General features: G+C 33.0%; 1 protein-coding gene across 1 annotated transcript; it reads left to right on the top strand.

The window, feature by feature from the left end:
- Nucleotides 1-8,144: 8,144 nt before the first annotated feature.
- LOC132742983 (uncharacterized) lies at nucleotides 8,145-11,879 on the top strand. The gene is made up of 4 exons (XM_060731486.1): nucleotides 8,145-8,593; nucleotides 9,831-10,019; nucleotides 10,545-10,663; nucleotides 11,299-11,879. Exons 1-4 carry the CDS (start codon nucleotides 8,356-8,358, stop codon nucleotides 11,518-11,520), a joined length of 768 nt encoding a protein of 255 aa, XP_060587469.1. The 5' UTR covers nucleotides 8,145-8,355; the 3' UTR covers nucleotides 11,521-11,879.
- The last annotated feature ends 2,425 nt before the right edge of the window (nucleotides 11,880-14,304 follow it).

Here is a 14,304-nt window from a genome sequence, read left to right as displayed (position 1 = left end):
TGGTCTGGATCCCTGCTGGTCGCAAACGCACTATGTTGGTTTTGTCATGACGCGGCTCATATGCTGTAAATAATCAGCACATATGTGTTTGCATTGTGAGCAAAAAGGAGAAAAAACATTTTTTTATAAAAAAAAGCAGATGTGGAGGCTGCAAGGACCCCAATGTGTCCAGGACAAATTCCAGGTCAGGGATCCAGGGGGAAACTCAACAGGATTTGCATTTTAAACTCAATTAAAACACCTTCCCAGTTGATTCTACAAGGTCTAATAAGCAACTCCATATATCGTTAAATATCATGATATTAACTTTCTTGAAACATACACATTTCTAGACATTTTCTTCTTCATATTTAACAGCATGCTTTCCTAAAAATAAAGATTTTATGGCTCTTTTTTTTTTAAAAGTAGGGCTATGGTAAAAAAATAGAGAACCGCCTCCGTGTTCGAGGGGTTGGAGTTGATTACTTCTAATCCAGTTACCTCTCTGGGGAGGGTTTGATCCCCGGGAGATGCTTTGGTAGTTTAGCACGGAGGAAGGTAGTCTAGTACTGGTGTATCTCTCCAGGAACTATGGTTACTGTTGGAAAAATGCGTAAAATGAAACACACAAACAAACAAACAAACAAAAATGTAGAGATACGTAGAGCATGGCAGCCTTAGACAATTAGACAGCCTTTCAAAAATCTACTTATTCTGATTACAGAGAATTATGTTTTAACATTTTGCAATAGTATTAATTTGAACTCATATAAAGGATAGAGCTACATTATGATGTCTGTATTCTGTAGAATAATCTTTTGTATCCTGATCGTAATCGTTCAAAGTACATTAATTCAATAAAAATTAGTGTTGGTACATTTATCTACTAAAAATAGCATCTGAATATTTCATAAGGTAATGTTCAGCATGATTCGTGTAGACTAAACAGCAGAAGTTATCCTGGTTCTAATGATTTTTAAATGAGATCCAATAATTTGATACACAAATAAATAGATACCATTAGCAATCATTCACAACATTGTGAAGAGATCTGGTGACATCTTAAATAACATCTTTACAAGTATATAAAATTGTCAAGAAGATATCTGTATTGTTAATCGTTTTAGCCTTTTGATAATTATTTACTCATAAATAATAACCAAAAATGCTTGAAGTACAAGTTTGCAACCAAAATGCATTTCATTAAGACATTTTGTGTATAGAAACATTATTAGATAAATGCATCATTTTGACAGTATTGTCAGACACATATTATTGCCTTGTTTGGTAAACTTAAATACCTACAGATTTGAATAAATGAATAACAGAAAAACGACCGGAGTAATGACTAGTCAAATTTCAAAACACCGTGCTTTTGCTGAACAATTATCCCTCGTTAAATATCCTTGATCTCAAACTAACATGTATACATGTTTATATTATAAGAAACTGGCTTCTTTACAAATTATCAGTTAACGAGGTTCATTTGCATGCTCACATAATCAGCAGCTTGTTTATATTTAAGGATTCAAGTGACTCTGGAAAAAACAAACAAGCAAACTGAGTTATCTCACTTTTTTTTCAAAAATGTAAATATGTAAGATGTACGAGCAAGTCCACAAATGAATTATGTACCGTACCTAAGAAATGATGTTCGGATCTGTCTCACAGTGTCTTGGAAGTAAGGGAAAGACAAAAAAGCATTTGCTTCATAATGTAGTAATGCAATTAAAATGTAAGAGAGGTAACTCTTCAGCGTATAATGACAATATTTCTAGTACGGACTGGTTGTCTCCCTTAAAACATGTCTATTGGTCGATAGATGCACGACTTTAAAACAGAATAGGTTGAATTTTACACATACTTTTGAACTAGTACTTTTTAAAAATTGACTTCTAAACTTTTTTTCTTCCTTACTTTTAATACATGTACTTCAGATCTAAACTTTAACCATTTCTTACATTACAAGTGTTTGAGTAGAGAAAAAGGTGAATTATTCACTTTTCAAAGTTCAAGTCTACACTTCTTACATAATATATGTGCAAAAAAAAATACGTACATATGTAAACATGTATACACAATGATTTCCGAGTCTGATTTTGGAAGAAAAAATAAAATACGAAGAAAATAAGCTTTTTTATGCATCAGTCAACCAAAAATAAATAATATTTATATGTATATAAAGGTTTCCGTTGTTCAAAACGTGAATTCCTGAAGTTGCAATCGTGAATTCGTCAAGTTGAAAGCGTGAGTTCATGGAGCTAAAATTGTGACTTTGTGAATTTCGTATGTTGAAAACGTAAATCAACGAAGTTAAAATTGTGACTTCTTGTAGATAAAATTTCAACTTCACAATTGCTATTTCATGAATTCAACTTCATGAATTCTTGTTTTGAACTTCGCGATTTCAACTTCACGAATTCATCTTCACGAAGTTGTAATCGTTAATACACGAACTTAAAATCGTGATTTCATGCAATGAAATCTTGAAAAAGTCATAAATGTGGAAATCTTGAATTCATGATGTTGAAATGCTTAATTCTGTGTGTTAAAATCGTGACTTAATGAAATTTAAATCTTGAATTTGTGGAAAAAAACTGAGAATTCAAGAAGTTGAAATGTTAAGACCTGTCTTCTGTAAAAATCAGATCATATTTACTTGCTATATGAGATTGAAGTTGCGGTCAAAATGTTTAATTATTTCTCAATCATAGTACAAATAAATCAAAGTTTCTAGCAGACTAGCAAAACAGTGAAAGCATTTCCGTTTTTCAGCAAGTAATTTCTTATGAGTATTCTATGGTTAAGTCTAAATAATGCCCACATTATTTTTATAACTTTTTTTTTAGTCTGATCAGGATCCATGCTGTTCGCTTACAAACTCTATTATAAGTAGAGAAACTGATAGCGAACAGCATGGATCCTGATCAGACTGCGCGGATGCGCAGGCTGGTCTGGATCCATGCTGGTCGCAAACGCATTATGTTGGTTTTGTCATGGCGCGGCTCATATGTAAACAAAGTAGTATTTTGACTTCAAAAAAAATACTAATTCGCTATAATCATACCAATTACCAAAAGAGCAAAAAAGTTAAAATGTAGTTCATTTATGTGACAAATGACTTAATATCTGGAAATTCTAAAATGATACCAAAAATAATCGTTTTTGAGAAATAAAAATGATAGCATTTCAGAGGCGTAATGGGTCTTTAAGATAAAAGTGCCAAAAAGTCAACAATGAATTGCATTGTGTTTTTACACAACTGTCCATTACTAAGACAATAGAGAACATGTAAAGAAACTCCTCAAACTGTTCATTATATGAGAGAATAAACAAATCTCGACACACAGTCCCTCGATCTGTCTATTCTCAATTATAATGGAAATCAGTGAATGGAGTTTCTCCTTAGAGGTCTCTTTTCAATATTTCATATGATTTGAGCCGTGTCATGACAAAACCAACATAGTGGGTTGGCGACCAGCATGGGTCCATTCCAGCCTGTGCATCCCCGCAGTCTGACCAGGATCCATCCTGTTCGCTATCAGTTTCTCTAGTACTTGTTATAAGGTTTGTAATTGAACAGCATGGATCCTGATCAGACTGCGCGGATGCGCAGGCTGGTCTGGATCCATGCTGGTCGCAAATCCATTATGTTGGTTTTGTCGTGACGCGGCTCATTTTTCTTATTTCAGTAGCATTTCATAGGTAAATTATTACAATAAACGTGTTAGAAATAGTTCATAATACTGCACGTTTGTTAAGTTATGTTGTCATTGGGTAATCGAGATGTTTATATAGATAAATAGATTTATAAAGTAATTGCATTTTTTATCTAATAAAGGAAATTTACAGTAGATCTATTATCAATTCGTTAAAGAGATTAAGGGGAAATGGCCTGTAAATAAATTAAATTTCTCCATCTATAGAAATTAAATAACAAACAAAATTTGATGCAGAAAAGACAAATCTAAAATCCTGACGAGTCATTTTCTTTAAATGTCTTACAAATAAATTTAAAACTTTTATGCAAAGCCATTTTACCCGAGGTACGTCAAAAATGACAAAAGAGAAAAGAAAAAAAAAACACTTCCTGATCGGGAAGGATTATGACGTTTATTTTCCTGATCAGGAAACATTGAAAGACAATCCTCTTGTTTCCTAAACAGGAAGTATTCCTGAATGAGAAACATTAATCGCTTTTGAGGTTAATGCCATTCTTAAAACTAATAGGATTAAATTGAAATGATTTTTGGAAAGTATATTAATAAGTTTAAGTCGAGCCCTATAATTATCTACTCAATAATCTGACTTTTTCCCGATGTTTGACAGTAGGTATTTTATATACATGGGCTTTATAATTATATAAAAACCGCACGTTAATCTTTCTTTTTTTAACTGTATAAAGCAATGCATATCTTTATATTTTAATATTTTCATTGTAATATTATAAACTGTCAACTTGTGCAGCTTTAGAATTGAACGACCTCAGTGTAAGATTATTGTATTGAACTACATATGCATCACCATCAGTGAATTCTTGATTAAATTAATATATCTGTATAGTTTGATTTTATTGACCTGTCAAACATGAATACATTACAGCACTCATTTAAATATCCGATCCAACTTCGGTTCTGCCGGTGAAATTTACGAGAAATAATATTGAATATAGAACTTACGTTTCAAGTAAGTACGTGCGTAAAAGCACAGTTGGTTAAGTGATTGACTAACTTGAGAGAGGTATACGATTCAAATCCAATACAGTGTACTCTTTTTTTTAAGTTTCTTTATTTTGCAGTATAATTATCTTAACGGAAGTTGCCGATTTCTTGCAGACATGTATGTTCGAATGTGACACTAATTTGTCTCGTTACGTATTGTGTTCTCATAATTTTTATTGTCATTTATTCCTGACATGTTGTTGAAAAAGGATAATCCTTGCTAAAATAAGTGCATAACATATCAAAACACCAAAAATGACAACCTAAAAATAAATTTGTTTCAATAATATTGGAAATATGAATAAGAAAAAACATAGGTATACTCGGTTTCGATCTTAATTAATAACGTAGGACATGTTGTATAAATTATAAAACTGTAGTTTGCCCTATATTGCGCTATAAGGCTCATTAGTATAGTTTTGTAGACAAAATTAAATTTCAACACACCTTAATACATACATTATGTATTGTAGTCCCTAAAATAAATTCAATTCATTTATCTCAGAGTGAACCACATATGACATATTTTAACTGAAAAAGGTATTATTTTATCCTACGTTGGTGATCATATTATTATGTACCACTAAAAGACTAATCCATACATTTAAGAGTTATCGTAAAGAAAGCATTAAAGTGTGCGACAAGATATAGAGCGGTAGGTTGAGACAGACGGATAGACAAACTTGGTAATATTCCTTCATAAATTTAGGTTACGGAGACAAAAGTGATTGAAAAAATGCAGACTGTTTAACTATTACACAGTTTGTTAATATTATTAAATAGAGGTAACAATTAAATTAAGAGACCATTAACAACGTTGTCAAATGAGGCGTCCGTTGTGTAAGTGTAACATTGAAATAGAAAATGTGCACACTCTGCAAAGCGGCCCTCTGTTACGTAATTACCTTTCATACAACAACAGTATAATTTCTTCCAACAGTAACAATTCACAATGAATTTGATCTCTCTAGAGTAACAATCAAAATATGTGTCTCGGAAAGAGTGTCGCTTTGCACGGGTTGTTGCCGAGATGTGTAACTTTAGAGAAAAGCAATTTTAGCCGCGTCACGACAAAACCAACGTAATGCGTTTGCGACCAGTATGGATCCAGACCAGCCTGCGCATCCGAGCAGTCTGTTCAGGATCCATGCTGTTTGCTATCAGTTTCTCTACTTGAAAAAGGGTTGGTAAGCGAACAGCATGGATCCTGATCAGACTGCGCGGATGCGCAGGCTGGTCTGGATCCATGCTGGTCGCAAACGCATTATGTTGGTTTTTTCGTGACGCGACTCATATGTGTCTCGGAAAGAGTGTCGCTATGCAAGGGTTGTTTATGTATTGCTAGTTAGATTTGAACTCGTAAGATCGGGAGAGGAAAAAGTTACAGTGATTGACAAGAGAATAGTTCGCGAGTTTGGAGAAAGAAAATGTTAAAAACCGAAATAGAACTTTCTCTTATATCTCTCTCACTGATTTGACAAATAGGAAAACATATACATTTGAATACAGTTGAATTGTATCGGACGTATCCGCGACGGCCCGCGAGCGTACGTTACAGAACCACCTGACACAATAACAAAGTAGACGAAAAACACGATGTAAACAGACGACATTGAACACTTGCACGGAGTATAATTAAAATTTTCCTGTGACTTACAAACAGATATTTTTTCTAACTTTTTATGTATATATAAATAAAAAATGTGAAATTTTAAGTAAAATTAGTATATATACTTTGGTAAATTTAGTTTCATTGAATAAAAACACAAATATTTTCACATTTCGATATAGGATCAGTCATTCGGTTTTAGCCATATTTTATAAACTAAATGTTGAGAGACATTAATTACATACTTCTCGTTTCCTCTCAATATATGAGCCGCGTCACGACAAAACCAACATAATGGTTTTGCGACCAGCATGGATCCAGACCAGCCTGCGCATCCGCTCAGTCTGATCAGGATCCATGCTGTTCGCTTACCAACCCTATTACAAGTAGAGAAACTGATAGCGAACAGCATGGATCTTGATCAGACTGCGCAGATGCGCAGGCTGGTCTGGATCCATGCTGGTCGCAAACCCATTATGTTGGTTTAGTCGTGACGCGGCTCATATGCACTTTCTCCCTTGTGATCTTGTCTACTTAATTTCACAAACCTGGATATATTTTTTATATTTTCTTCAGTATATAAATATTTTCCCTTATTTTTTTTATTTAATTTTTTAGGCAAAATATATTCTCAGTTGCAAAAAGTGTGATTCTGTAAACTTACTCGAGCAAAAAAAAGTCTGTAAACTTACAAACTTACTCGAGCAAAAAAGGCAAACTAGTGGCAACTTTGATATCAAACTTTGCAGAAATGTATGTTAAGTGTGAACAGTAAATAAAAGTTGCAGAATTGTGATTAATCAACGTTTGCTTTTCCTCGAAAAACAATGCACGGGGGATTGGGCACATGAGGTCTTCCTTCGCCAGTGAAGTTGAAATATCTTCATATGACCTCGAATGTGTGGAATGTCTTCATATGACCTCGAATGTGTTGTTGCAATGTTAAAAATCATATAGACATTTAAATTGGCACATAGAAATAATGGCAAATATCTCGAACATACAACGATGAAACAAAAGTAAAAAAGGAAGGCCATGAAGAGCAAAGAATCAACAACATTAAAACCGAAAAATCAATTAAATGCTAAGGAACAATGAATTAAAATGCAATGCAAAAATGACATTTTGATCCAGAAATTACATACTATTCGTTGTGTTCATTATAATGTATTAGAAACTTATCCTGTTTTACTTTAATCCAGTGCGAAATATCGATATTTCTGTGGTTTAGAGGCTTGAAATAAATAAGTTGAATTGTGAACACTGTCAATATCTAGCGAAAAGTTTGTATGTAAAATCTATTTCAAAATACTTATTCAAAGTCATTTTTTATCAAAACATATGTTAAATTATTTTCCTAATGCTGTTGTTTTTTTTCTTTTTGTTATATTAAACGTTCTAACTTTTATAGACTAAAGTACAAAGATGTGTTTTCCTGAAAGAAACGCGAACTGTACAATGCCTTGTATGTAATACATTTTAGAAATTTTACTTTGGCTTCCAAGCTTGTTGTTTTAGAACGAAACATTTAAATCTAGATTGCTTTGTTCTGGTTGACTTGCTGAAAGAAATATCAATTTACAAACATTATTCTCTCAAAACAAGATGCAGTTCAATTATTTCAACTGCAAAACAAACAACAAAGAGAAATTCATCATAATGAAGATTTAAGGTTTAATATATAACCATTCATATGGAAAAGTGAAACGTAGGCGATACTTAAAACACGTGATTGAGAACTTCCGCATTTCGGTTACGGAGTCATTTGATATATACATAACAATAAATACAATTCAAAACAATCACTCCCATAATGAATCGATACTCGTTCATGGTTGAAAAATGTAAAAGAAATTATTGAAGGACCAATTAACCATCAGAATTAACTGGGTACAAGAAAAGTAAACAGTATCGAGTATCCACAACGTATGAAAAGCTGTAGATATAAATAAAGATAATAAGTATATATTAATAACCAAAATCAAGTTCATGTAGTATATAAAATTGCGTTAAATTATATAGACTTTTTTTGTTAAAATTTTGAAAATGGTTCAGAAGAATACTTTGATAACGACTGAAAAAGTTGATACAAGTTCTTCCGATATTAAGAAGAGAACATGGCTGAAGGCTTTTGTCTTTTTGTCATGCTTTACAGGATTTCTTTTACAACTGATCGCTTTCGGAAATATATGGATAGATTTGTGCGACACTGAACTAGAAAATCGATCATATTGCGAGGGGAGGAATGATTCATCTAACAATTACACCATTCAAGAAGCAGAGGGTAAAATTTGATTTCCACAATTTGTACTATACTGCTCAAAGGCAGACATGTTGACATTGTTGAAAACAGGCTAAATTATGATGCTGACATAGTTGAGTACAATGGATGAGTTCACAGATGTCTGTAAAGCCGAGTCTCATATATATATATATTATATAATATATATATATATATATATATATATATATATATATAATATATATATATATATATATATATGAGCTGAGTCACGACAAAACCAACATAGTAATGTTTGCGATCCAGACCAGCCTGCACATCCGCGCAATCTGATCAGGATCCATGCTGTTCGCTTACCAACCCTATTACAAGTAGAGAAACTGATAGCGAACAGCATGGATCCTGATCAGACTGCGCGGATGCGCAGGCTGGTCTGGATCCATGCTGGTCGCAAATGCACTAAGTTGGTTTTGTCATGACGCGGCTCATATATAGGTTTAACGGCTTGTTATCAACAATGTACTGTTTAATGACCTCTTTAATTGACATCCGCACTTTTTTTGACATTTAAAAGAACTAACCACGGCACGGATTTATATAATGTTGGATGAAAATTGATAAGTCAAACTTTTCATATAATCTATTCTTCGTGTATTTGGGAGATGCATGGACGAAGATTTTTAAAAACAACATAAAATATTTAGGTTATTGTTTTTATATTATTTATTCTTATCTGACTATTTTTCGTGTTCAGTAGTAAGAAGATCCATAGATTACGATATTAGGTTAACAAATAAATAAATGCTTGACAATAAAAAAAAATCCATCACAATTAACTCGCTGAAGTTTGACTCGTCATGAAAAAGAAAAGAAAAGAAAAGTTACTTACAATTCTGAACACGAAATAAAGTAGGATGTCGGTATTCTAATTATATGACGAAACCAAAGTTCTAAATTCGAGGTAGTTGTAACAAAGATCTTTTGCATACTTAACCTTATTTACAACACAAAAACTATTTGAAAATGTCAGAAATCTGAAACAAATGTTTCTTAAATCGTCAGTATTCAAACGTAAGACCGGTACAAAGTCAGTAGAATTTCAAAATTGTTGCAAAGCGAGTTCGACATGTGGATTGTGTGAAAGAATTGTGTCCTAGTAACTCTTTCATACCCGTTTTTATAGAAGTGAAACACTGCAGTTCTAATATATCCGCTTATTTTATGTTATCCTATTCCAAGGAAAATGAACGAGAAATCATTATATTGATATATTATATAGGTGTTTGGAAGTACAGAGAATTTAGGACTTTTCTTATTGTGGTCCTTGTCATTCATCTGTTTACTTTCACCACGGCGAGCTGCAAAATCAAGTGTTGCGTTGAACACATATGTGTGCCTTGCTGGGCCAATGTATGGGAGCACTGTGTATGCTGCGGCAACGGCTGGTTCATCATGGCTGGAATAGGAAGTGAGTGGGAATTATAATTTATCAAGTGCATTTATTGCGCACCCTTTCATGTGTTTAATTTAGGAAAATGTCCGACAAACGATTAATTAATGATACGTGTACCTATTTTCAGAGGTCGAGTGGTTAAGGCACTTGACTTCACACCGCCGTGGAGGGACGTGTGATTCTGTTATGTGAGGAAGATATCCAGTTTGTTTACGAACTGAGAACGATAAATCTACTTAATTATGTGCAAATAATGCACGGAGGTTAATCTTAAGTCCTCCTTTACCAGTAAAAGCTGGAAAGCCGGAATATGGCCTCTACACTGTTGATGCCGATATTTATCTCAACCAAAGAAAAATTAAGAAAAAATAATATAATCAAGATTGACATCCTTAAAATGAAAATTTCAAGTGCATGGTTACACATATTAAAACACATAAGTCTTATTGCGACCGCAATTTCTAAATTCCTACCAATTTATTTATTTTTCTATTTATTTCTTTTCAATTAATTATTATTGCTTACTTCTTTTTATTTCAGCCTGTCTCAATATGATCAGCATTATCTATGTTAGCGTTACAATTCCATTTGCTGATATGATCCAATATATCATTGGATTCAGATTTGTATTTGCAAATATGTGGTTTGGTTTTGTACAGGTGAGCAAGAATGTCTGAAATTTCATATCTAAATCTGCATTATTTTAGTATCGTTTTCGTTAAGAAGTCTCAATTTTCATTCTATGTGTTGAGGATTAAAATTTCGTTATAAGTGGTGCTAGTTTTGGTTAAAGAGATACCATGAAAAGCGTCAATAAATCTTTAGCGCAAAGAAAAACAATCGACCATAATGAATAATTTTGACCCAATGAAATAATTAAATGTGGACATTAATCGCTAGTGTTTTTTTTAAACCCTTTACCTGCGGAATTTATTAAATTGACTTTTCCAATTTCCATTTTGAACAGTCCATTATCAAGTTTAGGTATATCAAGGTGCGAATTCAGAAGTTGGCAAGCCAACAGTATAGAATCTGGTCAGACTGCACAGATGTGCAGGCTTTCCTGGCTCTTTACTGGTGGCAAAGACTAATCACTTCAGCCTTCAGTAGCGTAAAGGTTAAAAGAGTGACACCTCACATAATATCTTGACCCTTTTACGAAATATGATTATTCCTATAACTTCAGTGAATCGTATATGGTTGATTTTTGTGATAACTTACATTACAGTTTTATTTTATTTAGAATATTATTTTACAAGAATTTACATGAATAACATAGTCATTGATTTTGTAGCTTGCGTTATGGTGCGCCTATTTGATACACAGAAGAAGTTGTTGTCCAGATGCGGCATATTTTCTTGGTTCTAACAGAAGGTTATCAGAATGTGAGATAGAAATGGTGAAAGTTATCACAGAAAAGACAGTAAACGAACAAGGAACGGTGATAAAAGAACGGGAAGTAGGGCGGGTACACCTCGGGACAAGAAAAGTGCAGCCTGCATGTATTTATATGTAATTTGCTTTATACAAAATTTCAACTTATAATATAACATGAACCAGTGTGGGTATGCAGTGATAAAATAGACATGGAATAAAATATAACATATAATAAATGATGGTGTTTTAAAGAACACAAAAAATCGAATTTCAGTGTGTTGATACAAAAAAGCTGGATGAAAAGCATGAAGGACCTCCACATTTCAAATTATCACTGTTCCGTTTGAATCCAATTTGCTAGGTACTTTTTCAATACATGTAACATGGTTTCCAGGACAGAAAAAAATCTTCTTTTGACTTACATTTTAATTTGAATGTTACAATTCATGCTACTAATGTTTTGCTGTTTGATTCTGTATAATAAACAGTTATTTTCCATTTTCTTATTTTTGTCTTATTTGTTCCATAAACTTGACATGTAAGACATTTACCAGTAACATTTCAAGTTTGTTATTTATGCGTAGCTGTCTTATTAATGGCCGAGTTATAAACACCTCGGACAAGTAATCTAAGGAATGCGCTGCGTGAGTTCAAACCCTGCCATTGTTTACTTGTGCAAGACTCTTTACATTCATTGCTTAGTACTGGTTTGTTTCAGGAATGTATTCGACAGTGTTTCAACTAGCTTATAGCTTCCAACACAATCGAACGAAATAAATTTGTATAAACTTATCTGAATATGAACCATTTCAAACAATAAAATATGGTTTGGTCTAAAAGGAGATCGGGTCCACATTTAGTTCATTAACACTCTAGTGGTCAGTTTCAATTGTCACGAAACTTGGTCCAGTAATCACTCGGACAAGTTTGAATACGGTTATCTTGAGTTAAAAACTAGGCCACACAACCCAAATATGGAAAAACCTTGTTAACACTCTTGATTTAACATTTTCAACACAAAAGTCATGGAAATTTGTAATAAAGTTTCCTTTTAAAAGGAAAGGCTTGCCCAGTTGTGCCATCATCCCATCCCTTTAAAAATGATTTTATTTTTGAAAAAAATTCCTAAATCAACTTTTTATGATAAAGAAATAATTATATAAAAAAATAATAAATTGACCTTATATACCAGTAAAAACAAGGTACCTATTTATTATCACTATTTTTTAATTATTTGTATATCCTAAAGGGTTTATTTAGGATTTTGTTTTCGAAAAAAAAAATGTTTCACTTTTAAAGGGGTAGGTAGGGTAACCCCAAGACTGGACGAGCACCTGTGCCCATTTGTGCCACAAGTGGCATGCAAATTTGGACAAAAGAAGGACCAGAAGTCCACTGATTATAACTGAACCGGAACATGCTGACGATAACAGTAACAACTTTTTGTAAATACGAATATTGTTTTGTCAAAACGATTTGAAATATATTCATTATTGTATAAAACTAATAAAGAAAATAATCAATCGTAAAAATACTAGGTCGAGGAAATAAAAATATCTATCTATCATACTGAAGGGAAACAAGTGTGCACATTTCAGTTTTCACTTTTTTTCTCTCAGAAAGAGTCATTCGTTTTGGCAGTTGCTAATTACATTTAAATAGCAGCTTTATAGACAAGTAAATGCACTAAAAGGTACCAGTTAATATGCATGTATCAACTATGTTACACCTAAAATATCTATGTCACAGATATACCGACAACACAGGATGCGCTATCTGTAGATCAGCACGTGGTAAGGTTAATGATATACATGGGCTATTTTTAGAAAGACAAAAATCAATCATAAAAGAAACTAACTTTTGCGTCTTGAAAACGAATTGAAACGGAATATTTTCGTTTATAATTTATTTTTTATTTTTTTTAATGCGTTTATTTAAGGTCGCCGCCGGAAAGCCCATATGGGAGACCGTACACTCAAGTCGGGTCATCCTAGAACGTCCCGCCGAGATTTTTTTTTTCGTCGATTTTTTTCCAGCTTTATTGGTGGAGGAAGACCCCAGGTGCCCCTTCGGGCATTATTTCAGGCACGAGCGGGCACCTGGATAGAGCCACCGACCTTCAGTAAGCCAGCTGGATGGCTTCCTCACATGAAAGATTTCGACCCTAGTGTGGATCGAACCTACAGCGGTGAGGGACCTGTGATCTCAAGTCAGCGACCTTAACCACTCGGCCACACATAAAATAGTACAAAACCTTTTTAAGGCAACAATTTAATAACACGTTTTATAATTTATTATGTTTTCTTTCTTTTCGTATGATACTAAGAAAATGTTGCGCCAATTCGTAAGAAGCGTAATGACGCCATCCTATGTATGGAACGCATTCATAAAGACGTCAGAATCACATGTGCCTGACGTCAAACAAACTGATCCCTACCCTACGCCTGTATATATATTTATAATATTGGTAACTATATAAATTTCATCTGGGTAGCTACATATTACCAGAACAGAACATGTACAAAGCATATAAATTAATAATAATCATTTTAACAGAATATGACGTACGTGAGTGAAACACAGACATAAATTAATATTTTCATTATTCTACGTTCTTATGGTGTTATTATGACCTTCCATAAAGTAATAATAATTATATTGTGACAAAGTCTTTTACATTAATTTTTGCACTGTTCGTTATCAATGTAAAAAGACTCTACATAATCTTGCAATTTATTGTATTAAATGCTTTAGACAGAGAACTGACCAATTAAATAACTTATAAATCTTTTTTGTTATTATTATAACAACGTCATAATATTCCTATGAAAGATATATGTACTCTAATAACATGCTTACTCAGATCACTCTAAACTGTTGAATTTAGACAAATATTTGTTGTAAAGTTTATTTATAATTATAT

This window comes from Ruditapes philippinarum, unplaced genomic scaffold, assembly GCF_026571515.1.
Source record: "Ruditapes philippinarum isolate M1 unplaced genomic scaffold, ASM2657151v2 ctg1132_1_1_1_1, whole genome shotgun sequence".
Taxonomy (NCBI): Eukaryota; Metazoa; Mollusca; class Bivalvia; order Venerida; family Veneridae; genus Ruditapes; species Ruditapes philippinarum.
This window is presented reverse-complemented; position numbering and strand designations above follow the sequence as displayed.

Coding starts and splice junctions, on each gene's coding strand:
- LOC132742983 (XM_060731486.1), top strand. CDS start 8,356: ATGGTTCAGAAGAATACTTTGATAACGACTGAAAAAGTTGATACAAGT. Junction 8,594..9,830: donor CACCATTCAAGAAGCAGAGG/GTAAAATTTGAT, acceptor TATATTATATAG/GTGTTTGGAAGTACAGAGAA. Junction 10,020..10,544: donor CATCATGGCTGGAATAGGAA/GTGAGTGGGAAT, acceptor TTTTTATTTCAG/CCTGTCTCAATATGATCAGC.